This window comes from Cynara cardunculus (genome assembly GCF_001531365.2).
Source record: "Cynara cardunculus var. scolymus isolate 2C chromosome LG 13, CcrdV1, whole genome shotgun sequence".
In the NCBI taxonomy this organism is placed as follows: Eukaryota; Viridiplantae; Streptophyta; class Magnoliopsida; order Asterales; family Asteraceae; genus Cynara; species Cynara cardunculus.
Window position 1 is genome coordinate 9575975 of NC_037540.1, and position 12768 is coordinate 9588742.

At 38.3% G+C, this 12768-nt stretch overlaps 1 protein-coding gene across 6 annotated transcripts in view; it reads left to right on the plus strand.

Annotated features, from left to right (window-relative positions):
* LOC112524171 (phosphatidylinositol-3-phosphatase myotubularin-1-like) overlaps positions 1-12194 on the plus strand; it is a 19043-nt gene extending 6849 nt beyond the window's left edge. For 4 of the 6 annotated variants that reach the window (XM_025133863.1, XM_025133864.1, XM_025133867.1 and 1 more), the window contains 14 exons: positions 1832-1881; positions 4125-4414; positions 4537-4649; positions 4848-4911; positions 5051-5116; positions 5377-5476; positions 5572-5685; positions 6345-6514; positions 7290-7374; positions 8140-8358; positions 9237-9296; positions 9401-9465; positions 9552-9831; positions 11132-12194. In XM_025133863.1, coding sequence (XP_024989631.1) covers positions 1832-1881; positions 4125-4414; positions 4537-4649; positions 4848-4911; positions 5051-5116; positions 5377-5476; positions 5572-5685; positions 6345-6514; positions 7290-7374; positions 8140-8358; positions 9237-9296; positions 9401-9465; positions 9552-9831; positions 11132-11653 — 2198 coding nt within the window. In that variant the 3' untranslated portion in view covers positions 11654-12194. The remainder of the gene's footprint in view (positions 1-1831; positions 1882-4124; positions 4415-4536; positions 4650-4847; positions 4912-5050; positions 5117-5376; positions 5477-5571; positions 5686-6344; positions 6515-7289; positions 7375-8139; positions 8359-9236; positions 9297-9400; positions 9466-9551; positions 9832-11131) is intronic. The other 2 variants (XM_025133865.1, XM_025133866.1) reach the window with 1 other exon arrangement.
* Positions 12195-12768: the final 574 nt, after the last annotated feature.

The following is a 12768-nucleotide window of genomic DNA, read 5'->3' on the forward strand; positions in this document are numbered from 1 at the left end:
ACAAACCACAATAATATATTAATTTGGTCCACATTAGTTCACAAATCAAGAAGGCAAGTAGGCAAATAGGTTAGGTAAACTAATAATATAAGTATATAACAAGATTACAAGAAGTGAAGATGAAGAATACAAGACCTAACACACCGTTGCCGTTGCCGTGGAGCGGTGGAGGTCGCCGTTGCCGTGGGCCTGTGGCCGTGGGCCTGTCGCAGTCGCCGACTCGCCGTCGCCTGTCGGGAGAGAGCAGTGCAGCTGCAGCGCCGTGCGTGGAGACTGGAGCGGCGGAGGACGGAGGTCCTGGAGGTCTTGGAGAGTTGGAGTTGGAGGAGAAATGGTCAAATGGAGATATCAATTATCAAAGCAGATTAGGGATTTAGGAGAAAATGTGTGGAGTGTGGACTGGGCTGGAGTAATTAGTAAGGATGCATTCATTAATATTTTTCAGCTCAAAGCCCAAATTTTTACAAAACATATATATATAAAACGGGTACGGGGCGGGGCGGGGAGTGCTATACCCGTCCCCGGCCCCATCCCCGGATTGCTTTAAGCGGGGATCCCCGTCCCCGTCCCCGGACCCGATTTTTCGGGGAATCCCCGTCCCCGATCGGGGCGGGTGGACCGGGTTACCCGACGGGTCGGGGTCCATTTCCATCCCTATTCAAGAGTGGACTAATTAATGAACTGAAGCTAGTGAGTGTAGGTGGTGCCTTATATCTGACAAGGAATATGAATGGGTGTAATTTTGGTAACATATTAGCAACGTTTGAATGTTAAGGGGTATAAGGCTGCTGGGTGACACAGACCTGCCAAGCTGACTCAACTTTCAGTATCCATACTTTTTGACTAGACCAAAGTTGGAATCAACCCTAGCATAGTCGAGTAGGATTGCAGTCACCTATTTTTTCATTGAATTGAGTTGAACTGGCCATCCAATAATCAGCTGGTTGGATACAAACTTGTTTTACTTGGATTCAGCAGTCATAGCTCAATTTGCTACTATCCTACCGAACTTGAAACATGCATAGCTTTGAAGTTGAAGTCATTTGAATGGTCTCCTTGCAAAGGGATTGTAATGGCTCTTTTCCCCTTCTAAATAAATGAGTTGGATTCCTTCGTTGTTAACCAATGTTTAAATGCCTATTTAGTGCTTAGATGATGATGGAACAGTGGACCTCAATCATAAGGAGAGGGAAGTATGTAATTTTTTTTCCTGTCTCGTGACTAGAGTGGGATATGTTTCTGCTATTGCTCAGGTGGTGTGGTAAGTTGAAGGAGGCTATTTGATCATTTTTCATTCTGGTGATGCTAAGGCCAAAATGCCCATTGAAGGATGGGATTATAATGCAGTCTACTGTGAGTGAGACTTTGGAAGAGTTTGCAATTTGGTGATACAATAGTAAAATGTAATTATGATCCTTCTCATCATGCTTTTCTATGTTGGGAAATAACTCCTCGATGCTAGGGCCTAGACCACTTTATAGTTAGTTAAGGCGGTAAGATGCCCACCTTCACTTAATGATTAAGTAAAAAGAAATCGTAGTCTTGTGAAGATGCAGAGAGTAGCAATGGAGACTATGATATTAATAGTAGGGTTCAATCTGTTAGTTTTCAAGGCCCAATCCTTCCCGTTTGTTTATACTCTAGTTATCTGCTCTTTTCTGGGACGGTTTTCTGCTTTTTGTGTTTTGTTTTTAATTTTCTAAGGTGAACCTTATCTTATCCATCTTAGGTTTTTTGGTTAGATGCTCATGATAGTTGTACAATATAATTCTTAATTTGTGCCAAATGCATGCAACTAAGAAATATATCTTGCATATTTGTTGTTTTGCAGGAAAAGATATGAGGATTATTATATTTTCTTTTCGTCCTCGAACAAAACAGGTAAATTATGATAATTGCACTCCTACGTACCCATATTTTATATACACTGCAACTTGTACTAAGATCCATTACTTGAACCCTTGAGGAGAGGAAACTATATATTTATTTAAGAAATAAATCATTCATGATGCTGCTTCCTTCCACATCTTTGGGCCCTATTGATTCCCACACAATAAGGCTATTGACTCTCAGTTATTGATTACTGTGACATTATTCCGTGTCATTCTGAAACACTTCAAGGTTTACAAGAGTGGCACGCTTAGATTTAACAGAATTTGTTTTTACTTAATTAAGTAGGATTCTGGTAAATAAGCATTTTGGTATGGGAAGGGTGGTGTAACAGATAAGGAAAAAGAAAACAGTTCTTTCAAGGTGGTTGACTGAAATCTTGCCACCATGGGACAGCCGCCTTGCCGGCGTTGACATGGTACATATTTTATGTGCATATACTCGTAATTCCTGCAAAACAGCCGAATCACCTCCTGCTGATCCCAGCTTTCAAATGGCAAACATTGAAATTGTATGGACTGGCAAGGTCATTAGCATGCAACTTTCTGCCATTAAGTGGTAGTTGATTTTTTCACGTTATGCTCATTGTGCCATGAACAGACTTCTCTTCCCTTTTCTTGTTCTCCCTATCACATCCTCATTTGCACTGAAAATTCTCATGGCTAGTTTGTTATTCAAGTTGGCTGTAACTTGGTTTGTTTGCTCATTAGGTTAGGTGAAAATATAGAGGCCATGCCCTTTCATATGTTGCATTATTATGAAGTATCGGAGATTAACTTGACATTAAATATGGATGCAACATATATTAGCAGGGTCATTAGTTGAACCAGCTCAGATGCACTTCTGCCGCCCCTACTCGGCTCATTTACATATTGACTTGCTCCAACTTGTTTACATGCTCGGCTCATCTCATCCCAGCTTCTCTACATACATAACTTGTCCTAATTTGGAGGATAAAAGACAAAATAATATTGGTTATAACACAAATTCATTGATTGACCGACTCTTTTTTCATGTTTTGAAGTATTCTTGAGTGTGATTGGTTTAAAAATGAAATTGAACTGTTCTGAATTGTTGAAAGCTATGAATTTTAATTGAGTAGCTTTAACCTTTTAAGACAACAAACCTAACAGTTAGGTTTGGTTTCTCAACAAATCTTTATGATTTATATTAGGTTGCAGTAAATGTACATGTTGTAGGAGAAGATTTATTCGTCATGGTGACCTTCAGATATGTCATATGTAATACCTGTATGGATTACTTGCGCAAGTGTTCATATGATGAGTTTTTCAGTCATCGTGTAAAATTGTGTGGCTGATTGTTTCAGAGTTTGAATTGATTTTGCTTCTAACACAGATTCCTTGTTCATTTGCTTTGTGTCACCTTGTTCATAGCGTTCCTTTAGGCCCTTAATGTTGTTTTCTGCTCCAAGCTTTTGATTAGTTCTGTATATGGATTGAGTCGTTTTGTGAATGAGCTAAGTTGGGAGCATGGTTCAGCTAATGACCCAGATAGTAAACGTTGCCTGATTTAGGTTGGGCATCTAGACTTAAATTTCTGTTCTTGGATACATTTAAATCTTATTGATGGCATATTTTATATGCTCATGATTATGTCAGTACTCTCTCTGTGATGGTCTTTGTTTGAGAGGTTTTTGCATTATTTTGTACCCCATAAGCTTTTAGGAGCCAAATGTGTAAAGCGAGGTGTTATATATCTTAAGTCCTTGTTTCTGGATTGTACATTCCTGTTCTTATCTATTTTCTCTTCTGCCTTCTATGACTAGATTAATTACGATCCTCTTGTGGTTTAGGTAAAGATGATCAAATACACATGAACACTTTCTTTATGGTTTAGAATGTAGAAATACAAATGTTTGTAGCATGTATATCTCCATGTTTTTAATTCTTTTTCTTGATTAATTTTGTGCGTCAGTCACAAAGCTTTATTACGTTAAGACCTGTAACCATATCATTAATGCTAAGATCACCTATCATCATTAGGCATTCATTTAACTTGAAGACTGTACTTCGTAATATTCAGATATTTACCAGCAATTTTGTTCTATAATATTTAACAGTTATTTGAAATTCTATATTCTATTCTTTAATATATTCATATTAATTATGAATAGCGAATAAATTATTGCCTACTTGTCCATCATGCGAGCAGAGTGGTAGCTAGCTTTGTTTTCCAAATCATGAGTTAATGTCGGTATCTTGTGAATTTTGCAGAGACGTGCAGTCTTTGAGGCATTACTTAGGTGTGCCAGGCCTGTAAGGCTTTGGGATATGTATACTTTTTCTTCCGGCCCTTCAAGATTCAGTAATAGCAGTCCTAGAGTGCGGCTAGTGAATGAATACTTGCGGCTCCTTGGTATGGAATCACATCATTCTGACATAAGCACCATCGAAGATGGTTCTTTCGAAGCGTCTAATGACTGGTGGAGGATTAGCGACGTCAATGCAAATTATGACATGTGTGCAACTTACCCGTTTTCTTTACTAATACCAAAATCCATTAGGTGGGGAATGTTTTAGTTCTGCTTCTTTTTCTCACTTTTCAATGATATCAAGTTGGAATATGATATTGCATTAGTCTACTACAGCATGTGAGTTCACCTCATCACCTGTTTGTTGATTTCAGAGATGAGGATGTGCTGCAAGCTTGTAAATTTCGTGCCCGGTGTAGATTGCCTGCAATATCATGGTGTGATGCACGTAAGTACTGGATTTCAGTAGTCATTACAATTTACATCGGTTAGCTGCCCACTGCTTTCTTTTACCACTTTTTTTTTGGTTAAATATACTATGTACTCAATTAAGCCTTTTGCAATGAAATTAGTAAAGTCAGTCTGTATCCAGTAGAAGAATGAAAATCTTGTTGGAACCATCTCTTGACATTGTCTACTTGTATCTGGTGTTAACACACCTCCCATTTGTTTCAATGATGTGTAGGCACCGGAGCTGTCCTTGCACGATCATCTCAACCATTAGTTGGTCTGATGATGAATATGAGAAGGTAATGCTAACTTTACATGTCAAGGGTGTTCCTTAGATGGATCTAACTTACACTACCCCTGAATGCCTGGAGTTTTATTGAGTCTCTTATAAGTATTTCTCATTTGGGAAAAAAACATCTTATAACAACTTCAATGCAGTAATGCTGATGAGAATCTGGTTGGTGCTCTCTGTACTCAACTTTCTGGTGGAAAGGGAGGACGGAGGTAAAACCCTTGCACTCTTCAATGTGTCTTCTACTATTTTGCAATTTGATATTTGAAATTTTGTTATGATTTCACCCGTATGCTTCTCTTTCTTTCTTTACGTTTTCCCTAGATTTCACCTTTTCAGCTTTCTTCGGTTGATGAACAGTCCCTATTTCAGTTTCTTTATAATGCTCTTGCAATGGATCTGTAGTTTACCTTCTGTATCTATTTGGATCTGATGTGGATTTGGTCTAATAAAATGAAAATTCTTTCTCTAGGAAGTTATATATAGCTGATGCGAGACCCCGGAAAAATGCCTTGGCAAATGGGGCAATGGGAGGTGGTTCAGAGTCATCTTCTAATTATTTCCAGTCTGAGGTCTGTCAAAGGTTTGAGCTAAATAATGTGTTCGTTTGTCATGTTAGTCTATCAGTTTTAAAGTGCTAACATTGTATTTTTCTACATATGTTTAGATTGTATTCTTTGGGATCGATAATATCCATGCCATGAGGGAGAGTCTTGTTCGTCTCAGGGATTATCTGGATACACATGGAACTAAATCATCAGATGGAATGTCGTCATTCTTGGTATAGTCTGGACTTTAACCCATGAATATAACCTTATCTGCAGGGAGTTTTTTAGATCTCATGTTATATGATTAGGAGTAATGAGAGTTGGGTAGCATTTCCTAATGTTGATAGAGGTTGGTTGTAGACTTATAGCTAACATTTGAGATGGGTTTGATGCAAATAACTGGGATCTAGTTATTCCTATGGACAATCAGTAATTGTTCATTCTGTCATGTAGGGTCAATGTTGTAGGTACAATTGTCTTTCAAGCTGAATCATGTCCATAAAAAACTAAGCCTTTGCCTGTCTTAGAAAATGCTGAATTAGGCGCAATAATTTCTGAGATTCTCTCTGCTTGATGAGGTCACATAGCATTTAGACTGTCAAGTGTTCACCACTTTCATGTTAATGCAGTAAGCATTCTGTCTGTTCTCTGCACCCCCACCTCACTTTGACAAGTGATAAGTATTACAGTGGCTGAGTAATCTTCATAAGGGGGTGAAACGCCCTGCATTTTCTCATTTAAGAAGAGGAAATACATTCGTGCTTAATTAAATATTCAGAGGTCCTAGTAGACTGATTTTTATTAGGGACCGTGTTAAAGTACCAATAGGAGTAATTTTTGTTCCAAAATTTCTCTTAGTGCTGTCCTGAAATAATTTTTTTTCTTAAAACAGAGACATGGTGGATGGACCTGGGGTGGAGGTAATCTCAGCAGTATGTCTGCTTCTGTATCAACCCTTGGTGACAGTGGTTGGTTAATACACATCCAGAATGTACTGGCTGGCTCTGCTTGGATTGCTGCCCGTGTTGCAATGGAATCGGCATCTGTGCTTGTTCATTGCAGGTAGAAGTCATTACCTGCTCTTTCAACTTGGCAGATCTTTCTATGTGTATCCAAGGCTTTTGATATCTTAACAAATAAAATTTTCATGTGATTTTCGCAATTGTATTTGAAAGTTCCTACAACTTGCCAGGGTTGTTTTTACATGTTCTTATCATTTATGTACATGACTATGTGCCTAGGGATTGGAATCTACTTCCGGGCTTCTATTATACTAAAAGTCAGTACATTTTGCTTTTGCCCATTTTGATATCTTCGCTTCTCAAGCAAGAGGGACGCCTTGAGTGAAGATTGCCATTTGTGCCTACATTAAGTAGTACCTTCTCTTACTATAGATGATAGCACTTCCGAATCCCAATTATTGCTGACATGTTTCCAGATAACAATATCTTAGTCGTCTTGTCTTCCCTGTCACCTTGCTTTTAACCATATTCTGTAAAACTGAAATTTTGAGAGCTACAACGTATGCAAGAAAAAGAGACTGTTTAGTTCTAAAATTTGAGTCATAGTCATTCGTTTGATTGTCGACTCACCTCTGTTTCATAGCGATATGCTTCTTTCTCCTATCAAGTTCTCTCTTTCTGCCTAATGCTTCACTTGTCATAAAAAAACAGATGCTGAACCTGTCCTGTTGCGACTTGTTCATCTTTATGCAGTTTGTTCATGACTTTAAGCTATTATTCTATTTATTTCTGCGTTGCTGTTGCAAATGGGTTATTATTTCCTTAGAAGCAGAAATATATCATCTTATACAGCAACATGTAATTGTGTTGTACAGTGATGGATGGGACAGAACAACCCAGCTAGTCGCCCTAGCAAGTTTGTTACTTGATCCATATTACCGCACCATAAAGGGATTTCAGGTACTGAATGAAAATACTTTGGTCTGATATTTACTTTGTTCGTAGTTGTATTTTCATTCAAGACATAGGATATGTAATTATGTATCTTGTCACCAAATGAAAAAGGAATTCTCCTCGTCTTTTTGAAGTATCATTGTTAATGTTCTTAACGGAATTATTTAAGGACCCGTTTACTAAATGCTTACGGGGTAAGCGCTTATCAATATTACTTACGTTACCGATTGAGCATGACAATAAGCAATAATCTTACCGGTAAGAGGCATAACAAGGACCGAGGGTCTTACCCGGTAAGTGAGGAAAAAGACTCTTACCTGGTAAGTGCTTACCGGGTTTAAGACGCTTACCATCAATCTTTTTTAATGGCCGAGAATGTTACATGATAAGGTAAGTGAGGGTAATTTTTCTTGTTGGTAAGTGCTTACTCGCTAAGCGTTTGATAAACGACCCCTAAGTATTGGTAACTAATCCCCTTTGCAGGCGACACAAATAGTATCGTTTCTACAAAAACCTATTAACAATTTAAATGCACTGAATGAAAGATGGTATGAACTCCTTTCGTTGAATTAGTTTTTCTGGCAACATGACTCCCAATCCATTTCTTTGCTTGCTGCATCTACCAAGAATTTTGTTTTATAGGTTTTGAAGGCATTAAGCTATTGACCCTTTCTGTCAGTGCGTTTTTTTTCCTGAGGGTGAAACTATGTTTTAGTATCTCATATGCTCGGTCCTGCTGAAGTTATCTCTTTCATTTCTATTTTCATGCAGGCTCTTGTGGAAAAAGATTGGCTTGCTTTTGGCCATCCATTTTCTGACCGGGCTGGAATGCCAAACTTAACAGGGAGTGGTTTAGATTTACCCAGGCAGTCTTCAAGTTCAAATTTCCCATCATCACCTATACGCCAAGCACCTGGAACATTCCCATCCCAATCTTCTGCGTCTTCTCAGACACAAACTTCAAACAATTATTCTCCAATATTTCTTCAGGTGGGTCTTTTTTGATATGTCTAGCTTCTTTTATATTGATTCTTAATCACCTCTGTATATATTTTGTATTTATTGACAGTAATAATGCTACCTGTAGTCCTGTACCAAGAAACGTCATGATAAAGAAATGCAGTTATTAGGAAAAACAAATGCAATCCTCTTTACTCCTTCATATCTGTCACTCTCTGTGGTAATTGTGAATTTATACAAATGTGCTTAATTGCATAACTGTAGAAGGCTCTTATTGTGTGGTATTGACCATCTTTCCATCGTGGATTTCTGTCTTTAGTGATAGCTTTTTGATTATCATCCATTTAAATCACGTGTCTCCAAATGTATCCTTTGTCCAACTATATAACCATGGTGGCATAAAAAACCAGAACTAAATCAAAAATCAACATCACAACAGGGCTTTAATTCTAGTATTTTCCATAACCCTCCTCTAAGAGAAGCTTGTACATTAGATTACGTTCTCAAATCAGTAACTCCCACTGCATGCCAAAGTGGCAATTGGCTTGGCCCCCAACACTTTATGGCAACCACCGATGTTACAACCGAACTCATCATTTTTCATCCTTTCCGAAGAGGTGTATATATGAGGAGAAGAAGTGTACTAACTCATTCTACATAAAGCATATGTGGTGAGTTTGGTGGTAACAGTGATGGATGCTATTTTTTGCCCTTATTAAGGTAATTGCTATGCTACTTGTTTGTGAAGTTATAACCATTTCCTTGGGGGTTTACTGATTAAAAGATTATTTTTCCAGATGTACCTTTTTTGTGAGGTTAAGAGAATTGTTAAAGCACCTGATATCGTTTGTGATTAAAATGTCTATGATGATTATATTGAACCTGTGCATTTGTGTTCCTTTTGATAGTGGATTGATTGCGTCTCCCAGTTATTGCGAATGTACCCTTTTGCATTCGAGTTCTCATCGGTATGTATTTTTCATCCATAAACTATGTATTTTCCGACATATTTCTTCACTGCCTTTGTCAAAACAGACCATTCATTGTCTTCGACCCTTAATGGGGTTTGCAGGCATTTTTGGTTCATTTTCTAGATTGTATGCTTTCTTGTCGTTTTGGGAACTTCTTGTGCAATAGGTAAGTATATCATTAAGTTTATATACCGAAATATATATGGGTTATCAACAGTTTTCAACCCTAAAGACTTGCATCTTAACTTTCAGTGAAAAAGAAAGAGAGCAATATGGTGTTTCTGAGGCATGTGGATGCTTGTGGATGTATTTGGATGATTTACGTGCTTCAGGGGGACGTTCTCATGTGCACTACAACCTCTTCTATGATCCGTCTAAACATGATGGTCCTTTATTGCCGCCGGCTGCTGCTTTAGCACCGACGTTATGGCCTCAATTCCATCTTAGGTGGTCATGTCCTTCTGAAGCTCAATCGGGGGAGGTTGAAGCTCAATGTAGGATTATGATGGAGCAGATCTCTGAACTTCAAAAGGTAATTGGCATGCCTCTTTAAATGTTCCTGTTCTGAATTTCTTCTAGCAATCCCTCTTTTAAGTTTTTATATTCATCACTGTTGCCAGCTGCTTTATTTGATTTACTCGCTCCCTCCAAAATAAGTGTCCACATTTCTATATTAGTTTGCCCAAAATAAGAAAAAGTGTGCACTTTCAAAAGGTAGTACCTACTTTCCAATTCTACTCTTATTATGAGATGGAGAAATTCACAACTCTTATTATTAATGTCAAAAATGGCAAAACGAATCAATTTAGGTAGTCCTTTGTGGTTCCGGTGGCGACTAGATCAACGTGTATGCCATTTAGTTCATTAAAAGTGTAATAATTACATATTTCAAAAAATGTGTGCATTTTTTTTGGTTGTGGATAATTATTTTGGGACGGAGGGAGCAACTCACTTTTAGCGACAGTGGACAAGCACCATGCAGTAGGTTTGGAAATTTTAGTAAGATATTTCGCATCTTTTATCGTAAGTGTGAGCTAAATGGTGACAAATACTTGAAGCCTACAACAAAAAGCAACTGTTGAGGTCCCCAGAAATCACCGTGTGGATCCTCCAACGACTAGATTTTTTTGTAGTAATTTTCGTAAATGATGTGGAATGTTGCGGTTCCATAATTTGTGATGTCACCAGTCTCTATTTAGATAGGCAGCACTAATCTTAAAGAAATAGCAGCTGTGGTTCACATCGTACACCCAGACTGGTCAATTTTCTCCCACTTTTTTTCCTTCACATGCACATCCCCGGCGTCGGTTGTCCATTGAGCAAACTCTATTGCAAGTTCACTTTCCGTTTTTACTTCTTAAACTACCCAAGGAATGGGTTCATTGTAAAACTTGCATTCTTCTCTGGTATTCATATATCATCTTTAGAATCTAGTCATGTCCATATTAATCATCACAGTTCATCTATAGAATTTGGTCTACTGGAGGGGGGGTTTTCATCTTTGCCAGAGGCCAATAATGAATATATTCACTCAACCTGAAAATCCAATTTTTTTTACAATAAGCCAATTTTAACTGGTAAATTGATCTTTGCGAAATACTTGAGAGTAAAAGTTCCGTTGGCTGATTAGAGAACATTCTATTTCTAATGGGAATTTGTTGATTGACGAGTTAGCATAGGATCTTAGTTCAAGAAAATGTAAGCATACATATAGGTTTATTGAGCTCCACAAACTTTTTAATGTGTTGAAGGCACACGAGTCATGGTTATCCAAATTTGGTCGTGCTCATTTAATTTTTCCCTGAATTGTTGCATTTTGGTAATATTAACAGGCAAAGGACGTGGCTGAGAGAAAAGCCCGAGAAATGATTTCAACAATGGAGGCCATAAAAGTCGAGATACGCACTGAGAAGCAGACTAGCAGCTCGGCCATGAATTTGGCAAGAAAAGCCAATCGGGAAAACGAGATCATAAAACGAGCAATACAATCGCTCGGCTGCAGAATTCAAGTATCAGGGAACGACGATTGTACAATCGACATTGAAAGCAACCTAGGTGATCTACCACAGAGAATAACATCTTCTCCTTCAACAAGAGATTCAGCAGATTCCAATGAAGAAAAGACGAATATGTCCATCTCTGTTACCTTAACACCCGATAGTAACGATGACATTCCAGGGAACCCAATCCTTCGAGTTTGTGAATCTTTGTGCCCGTTAAGGACACGAGAAGGAGGGTGTAAGTGGCCGGATGCCGGTTGTGCTCAACTGGAGAGCCAATTTGTAGGTTTGAGAGCTAACTATGATGCATTTGACCGGCTATCGATCTACGATGGCTACTTTCAGCCCGAATGAGTAATAATAGGAGTAGTTGTACGGTGCTGACATACGGCATGTTGTACAGTTTGAGCTTCTTTCCCAAGGAAGGAACCACTGGGAGTTTGGGTAGAGATTCATTTAAGAAAGAAGGGTCTTAGTTTCTGAGTACACGATATGGAGGAAAATGGAAAACTTGTCACATTATGTTTGCTATCATTGTTGGAGTCGGTCCCACTTTGGCTGGACTTGGACCAATTGTTCGTGTTGGAAGCAAAGGGCTCTTTTGGAATGTACAGAGGTGGGTACGACTGTTGCGGTTTTGGGGTTTGGTCGTCGGGTCAGAGGATTGGTTGGTGTCGTTGTATACCTTTTCTATATTTAGTAGATTCTGTACAGATTGATTGTTGGTAGATGAAAGTAGAGATGTATAAATAGGGAATTTGATGATGAATTTTGTTGGTTAATCAAGCGATGACGTTTCGTATAAATGTAGTGGTTTCAGGCCACTAATAATAATTGAAACATGCGACGTGAACCAGCCTCGTCTGGTCCTTGGTTCGATCCGAACCATTCTTGAGATCAGGGTATAAGTGGCATATATCTTGTATTGTTTTTTTTTTTTGATTAACCTGGATATCCAACCCGCTATGCGAGCCGACTAATTCCAGGACGACCACCTGTTTTGCAGATGGCCTGGAGTTATCGCATTTGAACCTCCGAGGCCACAAGGGGATTTTTATTCCTCCTTAGATTTGAACCTGAGACTTCCAGTTACTTTTGACATTTGGAGCCAAGCTCAAACCAATCAGGCACCACTCTTGTGGTTTATATTCTATTGTTTCAAACTAATATTTTCGAATTGTACTAACTTTACTGGTTATAGCAATCGTTTTTTTTAAATCGTCTGTATTACACATGAATTGAAGCCATTAGTTTTGATTTTTTGAACTGTGTTGATCGCATCAGACCACTTATGATCTTTGTAATTTTATGAATTCTAGAAGGGTTTTTAATTTCTTTTCCTTCGATTTCCTCCCACATTTGCGAGGAACATTTTGGAAGGAGATTTATTATTATTTTCCTTTCCTCTCTCCTAAAAAGTTTCAAGAATATGAGTTTTTTTTTCCTTTGCCAAAACCAACATCTTATTC